General features: G+C 36.1%; 1 protein-coding gene across 5 annotated transcripts in view; it reads right to left on the reverse strand.

Moving 5' to 3' along the window:
- LOC144582011 (uncharacterized) overlaps positions 1-15430 on the reverse strand; it is a 449998-nt gene that overhangs the window by 183757 nt on the left and 250811 nt on the right. For all 5 annotated transcript variants that reach the window (XR_013533633.1, XR_013533634.1, XR_013533636.1 and 2 more), the window contains 2 exons: positions 15120-15359; positions 1-14675 (listed from right to left, as the gene is read on the reverse strand). The exon at positions 1-14675 is cut by the window's left edge and continues 26879 nt beyond it. Coding sequence is in view for 1 of the 5 variants with exons in the window: in XM_078368207.1 (XP_078224333.1) it covers positions 15314-15359 (46 nt within the window). In the remaining 4 variants the exon portion in view is untranslated. The remainder of the gene's footprint in view (positions 14676-15119; positions 15360-15430) is intronic.

A 15430-nucleotide genomic window follows, 5' to 3' on the forward strand; every position in this document is an offset into this window, starting at 1 on the left:
AATATCAGACCCAAAGTTCTTCAGGTTTGAGGCTTGGACTGGCTTCCTGGCTTCTCAGCTTGCAGACAGCCTATTGTGGGACTGTGCAATCCTGTAAGTTAATATTCGTTAATAAACTTCTCTTTATAATTACATCTATCCTTTTACTCTGCCCCTCTAGAAAACCCTAACACGACACTACTTCTATGAAACTACCAATGACATTCTTCACAGAACTAGAAAACACTAAATTGTAAAATGTACGTGGAACCCAAAAAGAGCCCAAATAGTCAAGACAATCCTAAGCAAAAAGACCAAAGCAGGTGGCATCACGTTACTTGACTTCAAAATATAACCACAGGGCTACAATAACCAAAAGAACATGGCACTGGCACAAGAAAGGATACAGAGAGCAATGGAATGAAATACAGAGCCCAGAAATAAGGCCATGCACCTACAATCATGTGATTTTTGACAAAACTGACAAAAACAAACAATGGGAAAAAGGCTCCCTATTCAATACATGGTGCTGGGAGAGCTGTTCTTTAGAGATTAGCCTTTTAAGTATTTCAGGTCATGCCACCCCTCTACTGAAAACCCTGTAAAATCATCCCTCACCTTCTTCAACGTAAACCCCACCATTCTTACAGTGGTCGGTGAAATCGCAGGAGACATGGGCCATTTTCTTCTTACCTCATCTTCTTCTCTCTTCTCCTCCCCCAGCTTATTATTCTCAATCTACTCTGTTCTCCCTGTGGTCACTCAAGGTCCTCCTATCCTAAGGCACAATCCCACCTAAGTTAACTCTGCACTTTTTGCATCCTCTGGAGAATTATTTCCCCAAACATCTACGTATCTAGCACTATGCCCTCGTTCCTATATTTGCTCAAGTGCTACATTCTCAGTGCTGTCTACCCTATCCTTTCAAATCGCAATTTCTCTGTTCATTTTCCTTATGCTACTTCAGCCTGTGTTTCTTTTCCCATAGTATTTTCAGCCTTCTAAAATCCTGTAAAAATTAGTTATTGTATTTATTACATTTTCTATCTTTCTTTGTAAAATATAAGCTTTGTAAGAGAAAGTCTAAAAAATAAACTGTTTACTTCACCATTGTGTTTCAAGAACTTAGAAGAGGGTCAAAGAAACGAATGAATGGTATTTCACATATAAAGCGTCATTCGTGCTAGAAGTTCTTAATATTCCTTTCCTTCTGTCCCCCATCTTCTATTCACTCCCCACAAGCTTTTATATTATTAATTAATTGCCTTGTGCATGTACAGGATCATTTGGCTCCAAAGTTCATAATTTTGTCTCATCTAGTATAGACCACATTTAAGAAAAACAGTACCATCTATGTACAATCCTAGCTTGAAGAATTAGAAAGAATTATCCCAGATTTGAAACATCAGCACTGTTTCTTATTTGCAAGTAGGACTGGTTATGAAAACAGAGTGTCTGTGCAGGGAGTGCAGTCTTTTTATTAACTCAAAATTATTTATCCAACTCTGCCATGAAAACATGGCAACTTTTACCCCCCTGAGCACATTTTCAGTGAAAGACACTGTCTTAGAGGTGACAATTAGTTTCATCTTAATTTGAGCCTCACCGTCCCCAACCGCATTTCTGCCTTCTCATTCCTACCTAAATGGGTAACTTTTCAATAAAGGATCTTAGCCAACGTGTAATTTAAAAGACAGATAAATAGCTTTGTATACCCCAGCGCTGGTTCTGAGATCCAGGTACAAATGTGCCCGGGGATGTCAAATTAAATTTGTGTCATTAGCATATTGAAATGTCATTGTATGTGCTTTTGACAGAATTTGTTAACAACAGCAAAAATGCTTCCACTAATCACACTGGAATGTAGAATGCCAGTTCCCTGGTAACAAATTTCCTTTGGTTCCGGCAGTGATGATCTTTTATACAGATTCATGAGCTACACAGCATAACTGTTTTATCCAGTAAATTTATAGAAAACTAGAGGAAAAAAATAATGGGGCAAAGAAAAAACATCTTTGTCTTAGATGGCATCAACCAAAGTGTAGATTATAGATGGTATTTCCTCAGCTCCAATGTAGTTATAACCTCAATTATCTGAGAGATGTTTCCCAGTCACAGCATTATATTTCAAGCTAAAATTCTGTCGTTCTGAAATTTGTAGTTCATAAGGAATATTTGACAAACTGGCCTCTTAATTTACTTGCCATCTGTTTTAGGTCATTGACAACTATGTCTGCCTGTCATTTTTTTTCTCTTGCATTTTACCTTAATTTACCACCAAATCCTTCCCGATGTATATTTAAGCAAATGAAACCCTGACATTTTCATTGCAGAGAGAGGTTTCATTCATAGCTTCCCGTGATGTTTTTTACTCTGAAAACAATACAATTTGTAGTCTTTCTAGATTTTATTTTCTTCTTAATACTCACATGGACTAAAGAGAGGATTTTTCAGCAAGCATGCAGATGATATGTTTAACAAAAGACTAGCCTACTGCCCCACTTCTCTGCTCATTCCAAGGCCTTCCGAAAAATCTTCTTTGTTAAACACTAATTCATTATCTCTACTTAAACACTAATTCATTATCTCTACTTACCTCCTATAGGGTGGGGATTTAATTTAAATCTGCAGCTTAAACAGATTTATACAGAGGGGAAACAACTACCCACACCACCAACCACATACACACATACACAAGCCCAGAAGATCTACATTAAGTGGATGTTGCATAGGTGTAATTATTATGAGAAAAAATTGGGAGTACAAGGAAGATAATGGGACTGTTTTTGGTTTTTGTTGTTGTTGTTATTTAGGGTGAAGAGAGCAATCTACCTCTTAATTGAATGATACCAGAAATCTCTGCTCCACCCCAAATATTCCAAAACGTTCTAGCCACATCAATTGATGTTCTACATCCATGAAATATGGGCATTTATTTCAGTTAAACATTAAAATTAAAATAAAAGTATTTCTTGAATTTATAATTCACTGATTTACTTTGATTTGCTTTATTGTCCTGTTTAGTTCTTTCTGGGTTAAAGCAGAGAATAAGTAATAGATGAGGGATCAATCGATAAATAGATGAATATTAGTTTTACTAATATGTCATCTTTGCAGAGTTCCATTTTTATGAAAACAATATTGAAGTGATGCTAAGTTACACTGCCTAAGGGAGAAGAGAGGAGGATTTTCACACAAAACAAAACACTGAAATGAAACAGGAAGTGAAATAAAATACTGGTGTATCACACTGTCTTTCGCAGCTCAAGGCTTAATTATATCAGTATTTGTGGACACACAAACTGTTTTACACTTCCATACCTGAATTAAGCTCACACTTGAGAATCAGAAAACTCTGTCATAATAGTTACAGAATTGCCCTAAGAAAAAGAGAGGACTGAATCTCTTTTTCCAGAAAAACTGATAAAATTTTAGAGAGAATTCTAGGAACACCTGTTTCACAAATGAATTTTAGAAACACCTGTTTTACAAATGAAGAAGTAAGACCCATATAGTGAAGGTGGATGGTTCTTAGGTTGTATGGAAAATTTTGAGTAAGATCCAGTTTCCTAAATCCCAGATTTTACAATTCACTGAGAATAAAAACCTGCTAATGAATTAATAGATCACATTTTTTTGTTGTTTAAAATCAACCTTAAATCTCATTGGCCAAGGGATGTAAAACAGTAGATAAGTAGTACAAACAAGTTGAGAGATCTAAGGTAGAACATGAGGGCTATCGTTTATGGTGTACTGGGAATTTCTGTGAAATGAATAAATTTTAGCTGCTCTTGCCACACATACATATAAAATGAGTAACTATGTGAGGTGAGATGATAAAAATGTTATCTTCATTATAAAATGCTTCACTCCAGTAATAGTTTTACGATCTGTGTGTATCCCACATCATCATATTATATGCCTTAAATATACACAATAAAATTTAAAAAGGAAAGCAAAAGAAAAATAATGAGTACAAGTGGGCATCCAAAATAATTAATGAATACATACTGAATAAATAAATTTAATTTACCAAGAGAGTAAAGAAAGCCAACCTTGCAAGTCAGACTTATATTACCATGTCTTTCTGTGTTTTGGCTTCTAACACTTGAGAATCTATGGACTTCATTTGATGATACTCTTTTTTTGAGCAAGGGTATGAGATGTCATCATCCTGACAGTTGTTCTAGGACCTCTCCTTCTCTATATACTTGTCACATATGAGCTTGAAGCCACCTCTAGATCTCTGTTTTAACAGTACTTATTTGTAGTATATATTTCATTTTCAAACAGAATTTAGAAGAATTACAAAGTAGTCAGAACTTGATTGCATCAACAATGAAAGTTACTCACAACTTATCCTACTGATAAAAGTTCTCAAAGTGAGAAATGGTCTCAGGAAAAATATTAAGCCCTAGATGCCCTCAATGAAACATAGTCTTAGGTTAAGGATCACATCAAGGTGTGACTGTAACTGTCCAGTTAATAGTTAACATAATGAAGGAATATTGTTTGTCCCAAGGGCAAATACCCATCTGAATTTCAGAATAGCAGTGAAATTCCACTGCCATTCTGGCTGTTAGTGCCTTCTCTTCTATCCCATCCTGAATGTCAATGTCTACTGTATTTTTTTGTGCTGTTGTATGTTTGCCGTGTGAGACAGAACTCAGTCAAGTCTACTCTAGGAGCACACCTAAGCAGCTCTGTCTGCAAGTGAAACTAGCTTACATGACAACACACAGACCTTTAAGCCTGAGCCTGATGCCGTAGTGGAATGAGGCATCATCAGGCGTCTTGGGAAAGGGTTTGCCTATATTTTGTAAGTGGGAGGAACAGGAATCCTCTAATAGCTAGAAGGAAAACTGTGATAGGACGCTACACTGGTGGCACTTCTCCATTTTGCCAATTTGATTTTGAGGATTTTCAGGTTCTGCTTGATCATGGAAATTGGTAGTAGGGATGAAACATGAGGAAATACATCTGCCTAAATCATTTGCTACTTTTATATTCAGCATGTTTCTCATGATGAATCCAACCCTTTGATTATACATTTCTATTTCTGGTTGTTTTAAGATTTTTGCACAATTTTCATAGATCCAGATAAAATTTTACTGTCCTATGGAACAATGGCAGACAAAAAAAAAGAAAAATAACTGGTGTTAAGTTTTCTGGTGTACAGAAGCTCTAAGATTTTAAACCAACTGGCAAATGTTGAAAAGGTTAAAAAGAAAGTTCTTATTTTTCCTCAGGTTATGCCAATTTCAAAAACTATTGGCAGAATGTACCAGAAGGAGAAGGCTGAACTTTTTTGCCTTTAATTTAAAATATTTTTAATAAATGTTTATTGCTTTAGATTTTGGCATTCATTTGCTCATCTGTCATAATCTTCTGGTTGTCATTTTCATTTCATTCAACAAAAATGTGCAACATGCTTTCTGTATTTCAGGTACTGTTCTGGGCATTGAAGATGCAGCAGCTAATAAAACAGAGTAAATCACTGTTCTCCTTGAGCTTAATTTCAGATGAAGAATAACACATAATTAACAATACAAGTAAAACAGATAGTATGTTAGAAAGATATATAAGTGCTATGGAGAAAAAATATAGCTGAAAACAGGAAAAGAAAATGAGTGTAGAATTGTATTTTCTACTAGGGAAGCAAGGAGAATTCTCTTTGGTTGGTATTTGAGTAGCAATCTAAATGAGATAAGACGGAAGGAAAAAAGTAGGAAATAGGTTAGAGAGAGAACGGAAAGCAGGTAGTGAACATTTCTATAGGCTATTTTAGAGACTTTGGCTTTATCTAAAATAAGATGGGAAATCATTCAAGTACTTTGAGTAGATGAATAACATAATCTCATTGTGTATTCATAGTATCAGGCTTGTCATAAATGCGTATGCACTTTTAAGTCTTTTCTCTAAGATCTGAAGTAAGACAAGGATGCCTGCCCACTTTCACCACTTCTATTCAACATAGTACTGAAAGTACTAGCGAGAACAATTAGGCAAAAAAATAAAAATGAATAAATGGTATACAATCTGAGAAGAAAGAAGAGAAATTTTATTTGGTTGTAGATTATATAATCTCTTATTTAGAAAAACCCAAAAACTCCATTTAAAAACCGAGCTGACCAAGTTATCCAGTACTACAGGATACAAAATTAATACACACAAGTCAGTAACATTTCTGTGCAATAGCAAATATTCTGAAAAAAATTCAAAGAATCATACTTGCTAAACAAGAAAATATATCTAAGAAGAAATTTAACCAAAGAGGCAAAAGATCTTTATAATAAAAAATATAAAACACTGCTTAAAGAAGAGACACACACACAAACACACAGACACAAAAGATATTCCATATTTATGGACTGGAAAAAATATTGCTAAAATGTCCATACTACTCAAAGTAATTGACAGCTTCAATGCAATCCCTATCAAAATACCAATGACACTCTTGACAGAACAATCGTAAAATGTTTATGGTAATGTCAAAAGACCCCATACAGAAAAAGCAATCCTAATGAAAAATAACAAAGCTGGAAGCATCACATTATCTGAGTACAAAATATACTGCAAAGCTATAGAAACAAACAGCATAATGCTGACATGAAAATAACACACAGAGCAATGGAATGGAAGAGAGAACCCAGAAATCAATCCAAACATTTATAGCCAACTCATTTTTGACAAGGGAAACAAGAACATACATTGGAAAAAGGAAAGTCTGTTCAATAAATGGTAGTAGAAAAACTAGATATACATACGCTGAAAAATAAAACTCAAACCCTATCCTTCACCATACATAAAACTCAAATCAAAGTGGATTCAAATCTTTGGCCCATTTTTGACCAGATTATTAGTTTTTTTTTTTTCCTATAGAGTGGTTTGAACTCTATATATTCTGGTTATTAACCCCTTATTAGATGGATTGTTGCCAAATATTTCCTCCCATTCTGTAGGTCTTCACTTTGTTCACTGTTTCCTTTGCTGTGTAGAAGCTTTTCAACATAAGATCCAATTTGTCCATTTTTGCTTTGGTTGCCTGGGCTTGTGTGGTATTACTGAAGAAATTTTGCCAGATAACCATCCTGGATATCTTTTCCTGTATTTTCTTGTAATAGTTTCATAGTTTAAGGTCTCAGATCTAAATATTTAATTCATTTTGTATATGGCAAGATATAGAAGTCTATTACAGACATGTTTAAAATCATTATAGTTTAAAGTGATTTGTTAGTAATCAATAGATAAGTAGAACTCCTGTGGTTTTTCTTCACCTCGCTTCTTGGATTCTTCAATTCTGCTTGTTGAAATGCTTTAGCTTGAATTCTAAATTATTTGTTCATTTCTAACATGTTCTACCTAAAAACAACAAAGCCAATTCAGAGCTTTAGATGGTCTTTATAGAGATTACTTGACTCCCAAAAAGTTATATTCTGTTCGAACCTCTTAAATGAGTTCTAGATTTATGCAGTCAGTTGCTTCTGGATATTGCTATTTGAATACCTAAAATTTACCTTCAGTCAAATATTTTTCCTCATTCTTTTTTTGGTAAATGATACAGCCATCAAACCAGTTGAAAATAATTGTTAAATCTGGAAATAATTATTAATCCTAGCTTTTCCCTCAACACCATTGCTATGCATCAATAAATGCCCTTGACTCTGCCTTCCAGCTTATCCCAAGCGCTGCCATTTTCTGTCATCACTACTTCTACCTCCATCTACTGCTTTTTCCTTCAGTGTTAGCATTGCCACATTTGCTCTGCCCCGGAATCCACAATCTGTTCTTTTCAAAGCAATGCTTGTGCTCTTTAACAACAATGACAACAAAAAAGTAAATGTATTATATGCTCCTGTTAAAAACATTCCCTTGTTTGTAACTGTAATTAATATAAAATTATATGTGGAAGCCTCCCTAAATTACTCAATTTCAAGACGCCATCTTTCAATTCCTCTGTTGTACAATTCCCTTTTTCATTTTCCTCATAGCGATGATCACATTCTAAAATTACCTGCTTTATTTATCTTACTTGTTGCTGTTTTCTTATTTACATAGGACTTTGTTCTTTTCTTCACTATATTCTAGTACACTGAACAGTGGCCTTTAGTATATGCTTAATAAGTTTTGATGTATAGATACATGAATAAAATTGCATTTTTCAGAAGATAAATTGATCCTGATTTGTCAGAGAATGATTAGGCTTTTGGATATTAAAAAGAGTTACCGCTTGTTCAGTTTTGCCTTTTTATTTCTTAGGTGGTGATAATATAGACCAGAAGTGCTAGATCTGTATTCATACAATTTGGTAATAGCAATGATTAGATTTTAAATGACTCTACATAGTACTCCACACAATACTATTTCTATTGTTTTTATATTTCTAACATGCAGGTTTGCATTTATGTGTCTCTATGTGAATGTGGGAATGAGTACACTGACTCAGTTTGACTTTGTAATTGGGCTTTTAATGTCAGACCCACGGTAATTACAGACCTGTCTTGTCACTAGCCTGGTTAAGTGTCATAAGCTACTATGAACAAAATATACTGTGTCCTTCTGGAGTAACGATACAGATTCAGGTTATAATGATCATATACGAAATGCTGATCCTGAGTCTCCTTCCTTAATTTTATACAGTTTTATAAAATGTTGAATGGTTCTGTCACGTCTTTTCTTTGGGAGATTATAGTCACACAGTGCTTAAGATTTGAAGGAATAGTGACTAATGAAATCGTAGAATCTTTCCCCAGCGAAAACAAAAGTGAGCTCTAAAATGTCACTGGTACATAAGAAACACACCGTCCTAGGCTGACCAGCAGGGTTCCAGGCTCAAATTTGGCTGTTCAGTACAGAAAGAAGTCATTACTGGCATATTTAAGTGATTTAAGAAGGACAATCTGTGATTATGAAATAACCAGTTATCTGCAGATTCAGAAAATGTCAGAGCTTTTTGAAAATTAAAGAGGAAATTTAAAAACCACCTAAGCTTAATAATTTTTGGCACAAATAATTGATAGCATTAGGTTGAAAATTCTGGCAAAAACAAGTAGGTAACAAAAAGGATTTTCCAAGAAGGCAGATAAACCCTTGAATGAAAACAAACAAAAAAACTCAAAGGCACAGTCTCAAATAAGTTAATTATATATGGATATAGATATATGTGATTATCTAGATAAGCTGTTGAACTTTCAAGTGACCAATTGTATATTTCAATGGGTAATTATACATGTTACATATTATTTAAAATAAGTTCATTTCTATCACTGTAATAATCCAATGAAATGCATGACTCTGTTTTCCTTACACTGACAAGGAGAATACTTACGGCAGGAGCTTCCTTGACAATGGGACTAAATCAAACCTGAAGGTCCAAAGAAATTATTGGTATTGCCCAGAGCAGAGAGTTATAAGAGTTTCTTAACAGTAAGTCTGAAACCATTCCCAACAAAATATATGTGAAATGTCAATGAGATTAAATTTGCCAGGAGTTTTCTTTCCTCTTCTTTGATCAACCAGTAAGAATTTTTCTACATGAGATAATGCTGTTCACTCATGCTTTATTGGATGAATGAGCAACCATCCTGCGCCAGAATGCAGAGTCCTGGGATGGAATTATCTCAAGCAGCTGCTAGAGTGTTCTCCCTGTAGCCAATGCAGTCAATTAAATAATAATTTTTAAATAGTCAATTATTTTTCCACCTTGCCTCTTCACTCTTAAATAATTTGATACCAAATAAAAATATGTCTTTTCTTGTTCAGCAAGAGTATTGCACAATGTAATTTTTACTGACATCTCTTTGCACTATCGCTTAGAACCCTAAGGGATCCCTGAATCCGTCACTTAAAATATTTTAATGTATTGTTATTTAACTTATAGTGTGAAGTTATTTCAATAGTTTTGTTGTATTGTCTTTGGAAGTGATTTATAGGTTTTCTTACTTTTAACATGAGGTTTTAATTCAAGGAGACCAACTCCTCAAATGCTTGTTAACAAAAGTCACAGCAAACTTCTAAGTTCAGCTACCCTAAGCATTGTATTTTTCACAAAAACAAATATATGTCTATACTTTGTTATAATTATGTGCTGCACACAATTTATAATTCATGAAGAAAAATGGGCTTTGGATTCATAAGTATTAAATGAGATTGTGGATTCATTACACTTCCTAGTTACATTAGAAGAAAAAACATTGATCTCCTCATCAATAGGTCATGGGAATAAAAACAAAGTTGCACAGTTTGCAGCAAATTATAGGTCTTTTCTTTTTCTAAATTCAAGATTTTACATAGATTTTTTTAATACTCTTTTTTGGAAGAGTTTTCAGTATTCTTTTCCATTATTGAAAAAAAAACTAAATTAAAATGCTACAAAATTAATATATTTCCTTACAGATCATGCAGAGTAGAAAGTGAGAAACAGAATTTAAGAATTTTTTTAAAATTGAAAATTAAAATTACCTTCTCCATGTGTATTAGTCTATTCTCAAGATGCTAATAAAGACATACCCAATAATAATTTATAAAGAAAAAGAGGTTTAGGGTACTCATACTTTCACACGGCTGAGGAGGCCTCACAATCATGGCAGAAGGCTAAGGAGGAGCAAAAGCACATCTTACATAGCAGCAGGCATGGTTTTTTATAAAAAACCATCAGATCTGAGTTTATGTCCTTTGCAGGGGCATAGATGAAGCTGGAAATCATCAATCTCAGCAAACTAACACAAGCACAGAAAACCAAACACCTCATGTTCTCACTCATAAGTGGGAGCTGAACAATGAGAGCACATGGACACAGGAGGGGAACATCACACACTGGGACCTGCCAAGGGGTAGGGGCTGGGGAGGGATAGTGTTAGGAGAAATGCCTAATGTAGATGATGGGTTCATGGGCACAGCAAACCACCACGGCACGTATAAACCTATGTAACAAAACTGCATGTTCTGCACATGTAACCCAGAACTTGAAATACTGAACTAAGCATTTTCCATGGGCCAAGAAAGTGGCCCGTGTTGGAATGAAATCATAGAAACATCTGCTCCAGTATCTACCAGTCCTTTAAATTTCCTTCCTTGAGTCATAATCTCACATGTAGGACATTTACCAGTAATTTGATTTACTAATATGCTGCTCGTCTTATCTGTCTGTACCTCCAAAGCCTCTCATTTTTCTAGTTTCACCTCCTCCTATGTTTTCATATGGTATAACCAAAAGCTGTGCTATGTGTTCCCAGGCTCAACACACCAGGAAACGGAAGAAGACACTACAATTTCAATTTCCCCTAAAAAGTCCCCATCAATAACTCCTGTATGAACTCGACTTGAGCAGCAAGACTAGATCTTCCTAGAAGCAAGCTCACAGTTCCAGGGGTAAACGGTCACAAACTCCTGCAGATATTTTTTTTGCCGTGGCTCTCCCAGTAAAATGCTTACCCTTTGAGAGCTGCACAAATCTACTGCTGCGTTCCCAGCTGTGGCAAGGAACAAGCATTGTATAGGGATGAGGGAATAGCTCGACCTTGATAGGCCTCGGTTTGGATTGGAGCCCGAGGCAGCCCCTCAACCCATCTCACGAAATCAGATCTACTGGAATCAGCTGGCAAGAAATAGCTCCTTTCATGAATAATTATAGAACAAACAGAGACTCAGGCCCATCATCAGTGATGGCTTGCTTAAGCTCTCTCCACAATCTGAATGGAAGGGGTTCAAAAGCAACTAGTACTTGCCCTGGCTAATCTTGAGGTTACACAACTGGAAATTACCATGCCTCCAAATTTTCCTCTTTTCTTACTTGAATTCTGGCCTAGATAGAATATGTTACCATAGACCTAGGAGTATGAGCTCCTCAACTGGTTACTGTAGATTTTTTTCCTTATTTGATATTTCATCTTTTTGCTCTATAACTTCTTTACATACTTACCACACTCCTCCTCCTCTCCCGAATCTTCTGAATCATCTTCCTCCCGGTCAGTCTGAAACAGGTCCAGGGCAAAACACACCAAACCCAAACAGACCACACCAAATAAGCCCCGGGTTTACTTCATTTTTGCCGTGAGTCCTTTCCCTCCTCCTGGGTCTAAAACAGCTCCAGGGCAAAACACACCAAAGCCCAAACAGACTACACCAAACAAGCCCATGTTTACTTTTTTCCCCAAGTTACTCCAATATGGCCGAACTCCCCCAGCTGTCCCCCTGGGAGATACTTCGCCTTAACATCCTGGGGCTGATCCCAAGCTCCCCCAGCTATCCCTGGGAGATTCTTCCTCTAACATTCTCGACCTTACCTTGGGTACTCTCTAAGTCACCTGGGAGTCTCCCCCGTGTCTTCTGGGCTCCCACTAATTCACCAGGGCGATACTTAAAAACGTTCGCGGGATTCCTTCCGAGCTCCCCAGTTTGCCCTGGGGATACTTTCCAACGTACTCGGAATACCTTCAGCCTTGCGTTTCCTTTCTCTGTTGCTCGGCAACTCTTCGTCCTGGGCTGGAATCCCCACTGGGTGCCAGTTGCCGAGCTTCAGCTTGACTGGGAGATTCCCATCCAAGTGGGCTGAAGACCAGTGAGAGGCAAACACCCAGACAGCCAACTCAGTGGAGATAATCTGGGGACTAACAGCCTGAGAGCCTGCGGGGTTTCCAGCTCTCCAGCACTGAAGACCCCAAGCAGAGATTCATCCACATATTTATTTGCTCTTTGAAGGTGATTCGCTTTACTACACAGGTGTTTTACATATACACACAACTCAGGAATATAGTAAGTAGGCAGCTGTCACTTGTCTACCACTAATTACAAACTACAAGGTATCCTCACAGAGGAGCCCTGGGGGCAGAGTAAACTTAATGTTTTTCAACATATTTCAGTTACACCAATGTTGCTTTTACAGTATTTGTTCGTTCACATCCCTGGGAACATAATCATTAACGTGCAAAATGATGATTTTGGATATTTGATCATCCTTAAAGGAAAAAAGAGGCAAATCTGTGTGAATTGAAAATTTGACTAGAAAAGGACTTCATGTGAGATTATTTTAGCCAGACAAAAATTGCTATGAGAAGGGCATATTTTACATATGCTTTTTCAAAAGTATAAATTCTGGATGAAAGAGCATAGATTTTAAACACTTTTCAGAATTAAGAATTTTCTGTATGTGCTGATGTTACACCTAGTTAAGTATATACCTTCAAAGGAAAAAGCAGTTCAGCTTAGCTATTTTGGGCAAGAGTAGTGAACACTGGCCTATCTCTACCCACGGAGCTCTATCAAACACAAGAAATCTAAAATAGGAATCATGCTAAATAGTTTAGATGGTGTGAGGAGCCAACAGTAGATCAGTTAATGCTTTGTATAGGGACCGGTGACCTGTGTAAGATCAAAAACACTATCTTTTTTCTGATTTTCACAACACTATTAGCATTTTTATAGTGCAAGTCTTCATTTGCCATTCTTATGCTTAGGATTTGTCTTCCTGGGGCTAATGTAACGTGGAAGGAAATCCAGTGTGACCAAAGGTTTTAACTGATTTACTTTGCAGTGGCAAGTTTTCGGGGCTTTTGAACAGACGGAATAAGTAGTATTTCCTCTGTAGAAGCCATTGTGTTGAATTTCTTTTCTCATCAGCCTCTGCAATATATAGTGATGATTATGTGAAGTGGTAGGGCTGACTCTTTTTTTAATTAAACCTTTTATTTTAGAACAGTTTTGTATTTATAGAACAATTATGAAGATAAAGCAGAGAACTTCCATCTGACCAACATTCAGTTTTCCTTAAGTGCGGGCTGCACATAGTAGCTTCCCTCCAAAGAGTATGTAAAGGGGAGACGAGAGGAACTTTACAGTGAATAAACCTGAAAAACACTGCCTGAGCCTGGTGATCAAGCTCAACATCAATATTGGTAAGTTATACTGCTACCTGTATTCAAGGATACGTAGCCCCTTGATATAACATGACGAAAATGGCATTTTACGTCTTCCTCTCAAAAACCCATAATCCCCATGTAATTATGAGAAAAACAACAAGGAAGTTCCAATAGAAGAGCATGCTACAAGATACCTGACCAGTACACTTCATACCTGTCAAGGTCATCAATAAACAAGAAAATTCTGAAAAATTGTCATAGCCAAGAAAAGCCTTAGGAGTAAGAAAAATAAATGCAGTGCAATATACTAGATGGGATACTAGAACAGAAAAGGGGCATTGGGTAAAAACAATAAAAAGCAGAATAATAGTGTTTTGTAGGTTTCTCCATTGTAAAATCACTCTTTTCTCTCCCATTTCATACTGTCTCCTTGGAAGAAAATCACTATGTGAGGCAAATACTTTAATGAAAGAGGAGTTTCATTCCACTTCCTTGAATGTAGAGTAGCTACATAAATTATTTGGAATTAGTCTCCAAGGGAAACATGTCTGTTCTCTCCCAAATTATTCAGTCATCTATATGTATCAGTATGGACACGTGAATATATATTTTAGTTACATTCTGACACTACTTCATTTTGTTACTCAAACTGTTCCACCTTTGGCCATTGGGAACCCTTTTGGAATTTCATTGGTTTGGTTAGTTGGTGGTTGGCTGTTACTGTTGTTGCTGTTATTTAGTTTTTCACCATTTCCTTACTTTCTGGCATTCAGCAGGCTCTTCTGGAATTTTTCATGCCTGGTTCCTGGAATCAGCCATTTCTCCAAAGAGCTCTGTTTTCTTTTAGTAGAGAATGGTATTAGAAACCAAGATCTGGGAGTTGGGTGTGCTCATTGCAATGGGGTGTAGTTTTCTATGATAGGGCTGTTTTTTAAAACACAATATAGTACTTCTCCATATTTGTTTTTTAAGTATTCATTTTGGGTTTTCTGTAAAAAATCTGACATTCTTACAATTTTTTTAAAGCAACTTTAAAATTCCAATTTAGAAGAAGTTTGCAAATAGCACCCAAACATTGTCAAGTAATGCAAGCATTGTCATTATTTTATGATGAGACTTCCCTTCTACCTAAAATATCAGTTTTATCAAGCTTGATGGTTAAATATCTAATCAAATCACGAACAAAGATATTTTACTATAATTGCTGTTCAAAGTAATATATCATAACTGAAAATTTATTTCTAAAAATAATTTAGAAAAGATTTTTAAAAGGTTTTATTTTACCTGATTCTTAGCTGAGGGATACTGCATAACTGTAGGCTGCTCAAAGCAAGATCAGTGGAAAAATCCAGCTGGAAAGCACTGAGGTTTGTCAGTCAAGTCAGGGGAAGATAACAGTCTGGTTAAGTAGTGGACAGGGTGTTAAAACTGCAGAGGGGTGTTGACCAGTTCACCTTTCAAGTGTTGTGAAGCAGACTTCAGAGTTGGACATGGTGCTTTATGAGCCAGTAGTCCAGGAAGTGTCTGTAATTCAACATGAGAGATATTTGATTAAGCTTGGAAACGAGGGCAGGAAAACAAAGTAACAGTCAAGA

Source organism: Callithrix jacchus, chromosome 4 (genome assembly GCF_049354715.1).
Source record: "Callithrix jacchus isolate 240 chromosome 4, calJac240_pri, whole genome shotgun sequence".
NCBI classification, from domain to species: domain Eukaryota; kingdom Metazoa; phylum Chordata; class Mammalia; order Primates; family Cebidae; genus Callithrix; species Callithrix jacchus.